We start from the raw sequence: 8,321 nt of genomic DNA on the forward strand, positions 1-8,321 counted from the left end.
TATCCTGGCGCGAACAGACCCATCAAATGACTCCTTCAATGTTTCCTCAGTTGTGTCCTCAGACAAACCTTTGACAAACAGTGTTTTGGACGGCTCTAAAAAAAGAAAGAAAACCATGCCTCAGTCACCATTGATACTAACAACGCCCAGATATTAAAAGTGCTTAGCAGAAGAGCCCATACATACAGATGTGGGTTGGGAAATGTTTAGGTTGAAGTTTTGTTATGATAAAAAACTTGACAATTATGGGTGATGGTCACACCAAATTAGTGTTAACTGACACTAAATGGCACATCTGGGAGTGCAAGATGCCAAACACATCACCTCCAGCACGTGCATTTAATAACAAAAAACAGCATTGTTTAGTACCACTGGGTATGTATAACAGTTAACCCTGTATGGGATTTTCTATGGAGTGGTGGGTGGATTTGAACTTCCAACCTTACAGTTAGCAGGCCCGGTGCATATCCTACAGTGCCAAAGAATGCTTACTTCAATGAAAGGGCTGGATAACAGCCACCTGGAGTTCGGTTATCAGCGCACAGGGGTCAAGACAGGGCGGGACAATGTAAACTAGTGAGAGGTCACTGTAACTACCACTACCAAAGAGCGGACGAAGAGGCTGCTCGGAGTTGCTGCACCTGGATCAGAACTTGACTATCTAGAGGAATTTCCTTGAGATTTCATCAGTATGTCTCAGATAATCAGTCATCATGTCCAGTACTGTTTACTCAGTAGCAACCAAAGAACGACTAAATTTGGAGGGAAGCCAGCAATAGCTTGAGTAGGAATTTCAAGTAGGAATAACAGGCCCTGACCTCTCCCCACATTTGTTAAGAACTTACGGCTTCTTGCATTAGGGGATCCTCTGGATCCTTGCAATTCCAGCCTGATGGCTCTGCCTTCAATTTCTCTTTTATTACAAGAATTTAAAGCTTCTTTAGCATCTTCACATGAAGCAAATTCTATAAATGCATACCTGAAAATCAAGAATCCACATGGAGAATGTTACTAAAGACATCATACTTTACACACAAAAATTCAGAGTCTGCTTCCAGGTCAACTGGATTTCTCCCTTTTTTAGACCTATTATAGGTAAACTGCAGTGTCGGTGTGGGTTGTTAAGGCCGGCAGTTCTAACTCACCAGCTGCTCCTTGGAAACCCTATACAGGGTCGCTGTGAGTCGGATCCCGACTCAATGGCACTTAGCAACAACATTCACTATAGGTCTAAGGAGCTCTGGTAGCCTAATGGTTACAAATCGGGCTGGTAACCTCAGGATCAGCAGTTCAAAACTACCAGGTGTTCCACGGGAGAAAGATGAGGCTGTCTGCTCCCATTAAGATGTACAGCCTTGGAAACCCTGCACAGGGTTGCTATGAATTGGAACCAATTCCACAGCAGCCCATAAAAAGATCCGATGACCTTACCCTCTAGATTTGCCATTCTGGTTCTGAGGCACCTTGATAGCAGTTGCCTTCTCAAATACTTCCTGGAGAGTTTCTTCTGTTGCACTGTAGGAGAGGTTACTTAAAACCAGTGTTTTTGATTCACCTGCAGATAAAGAGATGCCACATTCTTAGACCTTAACATCTAAAAACCATCTCAACTGTACATTGGGGCAATTTACATACCAACACAAATAAAACCTTTTGCTATTCTTAACAAAATGAGTATCCAGCCCGTACTAGCGTGCCCCACTTCCTTCCATCCTGCGTTCCTTTTAGGTATGCATTTACACATATAGTGTGAACTAATGTATCTTCCCAAAATATTCTAATTTTTAAATCTACAGGTTTCTAGGATAAACATTGGACTGCTAACTGCCAAGATTGGTAGTTTAAAACCCAATCACTCCTCTGAAACCCTGTACACAGTCACTGTGAATTGGAACCAACCTGACAGCATTTACCAACAAGTCTATGTTAAAATTTAAAATCAACCTACATAAATGGCTACTGTTCCAATGCAAAATGGTTTCATGTAGCCCTTACTTATGAGACTAAATTATTCAAAACCAGACTATCACCGTTCTTGGACGTCGTACTCATTGGACATCACGGTTATTAAGTGCTGTAGAGTTGGTTCTAACCCACAGCGACCCTGTATAGGGTTTCTGAAGAGTAGCTGGTAAGCCTGAACTGCCAACCTTGCAGTTCAAATAGCTTTGCAGTCTGCCACGGTAACTCACAGCACCATGCTAGTCACCCCAAAAGCTGAGACCCAGAAGCACTGAGGAAGCCTCACCGCTCCACGTGCTGCTCTTCCCACCTCTGTGCTCTGGATTTTGACCTTTCTCCCCAGTGTAGTACAAGGATATAGAACGGCCATCAATCTCTGTTCCTTGCTTTTCTTCAAAGGTTTTCTCAGCATCAGCTTCTGTTTTGAATTCAAGATAAGCAATCCTACAATAAGAATGACAAGAAAAAACAAATTACTAAATTTTACATAAACTGGAAAGTTTCTTAACACAAATGCTTTCATTTCAGTAAACCAGACCTTGTTTTAGATGCAAATTAAAACTACCTTTTGTTTAATAGGGAAGGAAACTTACAGGATTTGTGTTTCCCTTTTCAGTTCCTCCTTCCTGCCCCAACATCTAAATGCTCTTCTCTTAGAACATGTGTTCAGGCAAACATTACACCTCATTACAATGATTGCTAACACTTATAAATCATTCTAAGTCAGGCAAACTTCTTATTGTTTTTTTGCACACACCAGCCCCTATAAATTACTGACAGCATTCCCCACTTTACAGAACTTACCCTTTACTCTTTCCATCTTTGCTGACTAATCTGATCTCCAGGGCATCTTCAAACACTTCTTTTAATTCATCCTGAGTGACTTTGTAAGGCAAGTTTTTGGCCAAAAGTGTTCTGGCATCTCGGTCTAGATTTTAAAAAGAGAAAAGTCCAAAAGATTTATCGTTCAGCAAGGTTGTGAAGTATTATTTAATGTAAGATTGTCCAAGTATGGGGTACAGAAATAGCCCAACACCTGTATGAACTGTCAGCAAACAATTTGCTGAATAAAACATAACAGGCCTTAGAGTTCAACCCTACAGTAGGTACTAACTAGTTCTAAATGAAGGTGAAAAAGAGAAAAATCCACAGAATGTTCAGCTATAAAGAGTAAAGATACTTTAAAAGACCTGTAATCTCCACTGGAAATAAATCCACCAGGCCTTTCCTCCCAGTCTTTAGACTCCACTGAAAACTGTCTATCACGGGTGACCATGCTGGGCATGTATTAGTGGCAATGCCTCCAATTATCAGCAATATTTAAGATTATTGCTTAATACATACACAAGGTAGCAGTATGTAAGGTGTCATAGTACTGATCAAGTCAGGTGACAAATCTAAATAGATTTTAAAAATTCCATTTCAAAACCCGTATTAGCAAATGATTCCTTAGTATTGCAATGATTGAAAATCAGTTTTACTTTCCTACATACCTTTCTTACTGTCTTTTCCTTTCGGTCTCTCTAGTTTAATTTCATTACCAAAGACCTTTAAACCAGTGAGTTCCAAGGCTTTTTCCAGGTCTTCAGCAGATTCAAAATCCACATAGCCAAATTTCCTTTAAAGTGAAAAGGAATAAAAAGTCACATGGGAAAAATCAGAGTCCTACACAGCACACATTCTGGGCACCAGCAGCATTAATGGGACAGTACACACAAGGACTGTCCTGATGTGGCACTGTGGGCTAATGCACCAGACTGCAAAGTTGTTCTAACTCACCAGCTGCTCCTTGGAAACCCTATACAGGGTCACTATGGATCAGAATCAACTCGATGGCACTTTACAACAACAAAGGACTAAATAAAGGTGGACCACAGTCTCCAGATTGTAAATGTGGGCTAATGCACCAGACTGCAAAGTTGTTTGAACTGCAAGGTCAGGTGGTTCAAGCTTATTATCAGCTGCTCCTTGGAAACCCTATACAGGGTCACTATGGATCAGAATCAACTCGATGGCACTTTACAACAACAAAGGACTAAATAAAGGTGGACCACAGTCTCCAGATTGTAAATGAACTGCCTAAACAGGAGAGCAACCACTACTACAGCTAAGGAAAGCTCTGGAAAGTCAGTTAACTGAATGAAGGTCAGCAGTCTGATCCCAAGTTAAAGTAGACCATGGTTATTTCAAGTCTGGGACGACTCTGAAAACAAGAATAAGTTACTTACCTAGTCATACCAATTCTGACATCCATTACAACGAGATCATTTTTAGCAAAAAGGTCACTGAGACCAGTTTTTAATTCTGGAGCAGACTTGTTACAATTCAGGTTTCCAACAAATAGATTGAAAGCTGTAGTTGGTTCTACGGCTGTACAAAAAGAGAACTCCAATCAACTTAGTAAAATTCATCTCCATTCAACATTTCTATACCTAAGCACATCAGCAGATCATAATGTAACATCAGATTTCAGTATTAAGTCCCTTTGTCCTTCATCATTTGTGCCGTAAATGTTATTTCTCTAACACCTCTTCTCTAAATTCAGTAAGTTACCTTCCACTTTCTGCTTCTTGGCTTCAGGAGCAGCTTTCTGTTTGGCCATTTCCTTCTTTCGTTTTCCAGGTACTTCTTTGACAGGTTCTGGGTAAGATTTGAAAAGCATCTGTGTTATGAGTTTCAGGTTCAAGTGCCTTCCCCCTATAACAAACTCAGAGTACTTCAACAGTTACTTTACCTTCCTCTTCTTCTTCCTCCTCTTCATCGTCATCCTCATCTTCCTCATCATCTTCCTCGTCGTCGTCCTCTTCCTCATCATCGTCGTCATCTTCCTCATCATCATCATCGTCATCCTCAGCCACACTCTTGGCTTTCACAGGAACCACCTTTACAGGTGCTTTCTTGCCCTTTGCTGGTGTAGTGTCCATGGCCTCGTCTTCAGAATCTACAAGAGAAAAGCTGTTCAGTCCACTCAGAACTATTACTCACTCTAGACAATCTTATGGACAGCTGTCAATGCTACCAGTTACAGAAAGAACGTAATAGGGTCAGTCACACTCTCCTAAAGGAGAGTCATTTGAGAGTAAGGAAGCCCAGAGAATCCCTGTAAGGACTGACCTCACCTCTGGGCTATTATAGCAGAGTGTGCAGACCCCTACACCCTAATTGCCTTGCAACCCTTACACCTCAGGAACTACCAAGGTAACTCCATACCATCTTCTTCATCCTCCTCATCGTCATCCTCCTCCTCCTCGTCATCCTCATCTTCATCGTCGTCATCATCCTCCTCGTCATCAAAGTGAGGGGCAGCTGCTCCTTTCGTCATGATTGGCTCAAATTCATCCTCATCCTCATCATCTTCTTCACTGTCTTCATCATCTTCTTCGTCACTCTCTTCCTTCTTGGCATTCTTGCCATTCTTTGCCCCCTTGGCTGGAGGAGCAGCTCCCTTCTTACCCGAGGTCACCACCACTGCTTTACCTGGGGTGGCTCCCTTCTTGCCAGGTGTTGGTGCTGCTTTGGCTGCTGTAACTGTCTTCTTAGCTGGTGTAGCAGCTGCCTTCTTGCCAGGGGTGACAGCTGCTTTCTTGGACGGTGTGGCAACTACCTTTTTTGTGGGGGAAACCACCACCTTCTTTGATGGCAGTGTGGTATTCTTCTTGCCTTTTTTCTGAGGAATGACAACCTGAAATAGAAAACAGATCTCTGGTACTGCCTCTGGTTCAAGACTACATTACATGCATTAAGACACTCAACACTGGTAGCTAAGGGTACACAGAATTGTACTAATTACAATGATTTGCTGAATGTTAAATTGGTGATCTGTCCTATAAGCCTTCCCTCACTCAATACATGTGAAAGCTTTTTATAAAAATTCAGGTCCATTTGCTATGTACTTTTATTCACCTATGAAATTACAGCCCTTATCTTTCAATTGAGGTTAAATATCCAGGCAACAGGAACCCTTGATACCTTTTTAAGGCCTAACTTTCATCAGAAACCTTCAATACTAAACTTACATGTTTTATTGATGAAATGAATTGATAAGACATACAGACTTGCACACAAAGCTCTAGATGTTAACTACTAAGTCATTTGTGGCTCCTACAGTGGATGGTGTGAGTAGGGCTCACTGAATGCTCAATTCACGGGTCAGCAGATTAAAAAATTGAACAGTAAATAGGCTGGATAGTCAACTGTAGTAAATTAAACCAAAGAATGCACACATTAAAATTTTAAATCACCTTTTATATTCATGTAAATTACATTAAACATGATCAACACTAACAAAGTGAAAAGGCAACTGTTAACATAATTACACACATCAGTCAATCTGTGTGTGAGCTAGAAAAAGGATGCAATAAGGCTAAATATGGTGTCCAGAAACCTGAACATTCAACTCTGCTGATTGTCCAGGCTGTGTCCCTACGTAGTGTATGGAGACAACATGTCGTAACTGGAAAAAAACTTAATGATTTAACATGTCACACCCACCTTAGCTCTGGTAGCATAGTGGTTACAAATCGGGCTGCGAACCAGCTGTTCACTGGGAGAAGAAAGAGGATGTTTTCTGCTCCCATAAAGATTTACAGCCTTGGAAATCCTGTACAGGGTCACTGTGGGTCGGAACCGACTCCACAGCACATCACCCCCACCAACTTTAGCAAAGGGCCCACACGAAGTGTGTTAGGTCTCAAACTTGAATATATTCAAGTACCAAAAAAAAAACACAAAAAAAACCTTGAAATATCAACTAAGAGCTTGTGAGATCACCAGTACATACAGGTATATGTTCAGGAACATTATCTTACTTTCTGTTAGTATATTAAGACACATTACCATCTGTCTTACACTAGATTGTGCATTTTAACTTAATTCCTGATTAAATCATATACCTCTTCTCCACTGCTTTCTTCTTCATCTTCTGACAGTTCCTCATCGTCACTGTCTTCTTCTACCTCTTTGGGTGGAGGAGCCAGCTTCTTGGAATCACTTTGATTTTTCCCGGCCTAAAAAGACACAAGAAGTATTAGCACATTGCCCTTGCAGGCCATTTTGTCTTTTGCCACGCTGGGTGCGCTCTGCCTCTCAAACAAGTTTCCATGCTGCTATATATGCCATCACCGTGCAAAGCATCCTTGATAGCAAATTTTAAAAGACTCAACATGCTGACGTTCATCCCGTGACGTGAGTTTATTAATCAAATATCATCCCTAGGATAGCAAACCTCAGCCTGGCACCAAACATGTTGAAAGCAGGGTGGGACTCCTAGGTTTATACCCTGCACTCAATGTATCTTCTAATTTTACAAGCACATAGTACCGGGGTCGTCACCCCCGGGAAACTACTTTCTCCAAACTGCGGTGCTTCCCTCAATCAACTCGGCCAGAATATAATCGAGGACAAGACCCTTTTACCCTCCCCCTCCTCAGGGTCCTTTCCGAGCCGGTGGGCCACGTGGGGGGAGGTCTCGCAGGCCAGCACGTGCGCGCCGGCAATACCGCCTCCTTCCGGGGCGCACCACGTGCCCGAGTCCCCGCAGGACCCACGCGGTGCGGTCCACGTGGCGAGATGCACGCCGTGGCACGTGCGTCGGAAGGCGGAGCCAGTTCGCTCGCGTCTCCGAATCTCGGGGTACGGGAGCGCCCCTCCGTCCCGAGACCAATGCCCGGTGCCCGCACCTAGTACGAATCTCTATTCCCGCAGCAGTCTTCATCCCCCGCACCTGCCGGCGCGCTTCACTTCGCTTCGCCCCATGTTGCTAAACCCCGCGAGAGCCATCGCTAGTCGCGCGAGACTTCCCCTAGCATGGCGAAGCTGGAACGCGCCTGGGACGGCGCACAGGCCCTCCTCCTCTTCGCGGCGCCGCGCGCGCGCTCTTCAGAAAACAGGCCCCCGACTCCGGTCCTTTAGCGGACTAGGCCACTTACTTTCGCGAGCTTCACCATGATGGCGGCTGGGGACGGCGAAGGATGTGGAGGACGAGTGGCGTAGATAAGACTACGGGAATCCAAACGACGTTGATGGTGGCCCGGTTCTGAAGACGCTGGAGCGCGCACGCTTGGCTACCAGCTACAGCTCGAGACTGAGACGAAAGACTGAGCTTGCCCAGTAATCGCCTCTGGAAAGGCGACGACGGTGCCCTCGTGACCGTGCCTCGACCAACCAGAGAGAGTGTTCATCTCACGAGCCAATCGAGAGCCCGTACCCGAGAACCAGGCGGAGCAGGAGTGGGCGGGCCTAGGCTGACGGAGGAAAGGAGGGGGCTTGGGGGCGGCGTGAGTCGCTTTGTGAGAGGCCACAGCTGATTGGGCAGTGGCCGCGCGGTCCCTGGCGGCCCGCACATGCGGCGCCTGCGCTGT

General features: G+C 44.3%; 1 protein-coding gene across 1 annotated transcript; it reads right to left on the minus strand.

Moving 5' to 3' along the window:
- Positions 1-6: 6 nt before the first annotated feature.
- NCL (nucleolin) lies at positions 7-7,907 on the minus strand (the record flags this gene model as incomplete). The annotated part of the gene is made up of 12 exons (XM_006866740.1): positions 7,890-7,907; positions 6,855-6,968; positions 5,173-5,644; positions 4,697-4,903; positions 4,516-4,602; positions 4,191-4,332; positions 3,456-3,580; positions 2,767-2,890; positions 2,249-2,406; positions 1,432-1,555; positions 846-979; positions 7-95 (listed from the first exon to the last, which is right to left on the minus strand). Coding segments are annotated over exons 1-12 (1,794 nt in total), but the record flags the coding sequence as incomplete, so codon positions are not given.
- Positions 7,908-8,321: the final 414 nt, after the last annotated feature.

The sequence above is a fragment of the Chrysochloris asiatica genome, unplaced genomic scaffold (assembly GCF_000296735.1).
Source record: "Chrysochloris asiatica unplaced genomic scaffold, ChrAsi1.0 scaffold00096, whole genome shotgun sequence".
Taxonomy (NCBI): Eukaryota; Metazoa; Chordata; class Mammalia; order Afrosoricida; family Chrysochloridae; genus Chrysochloris; species Chrysochloris asiatica.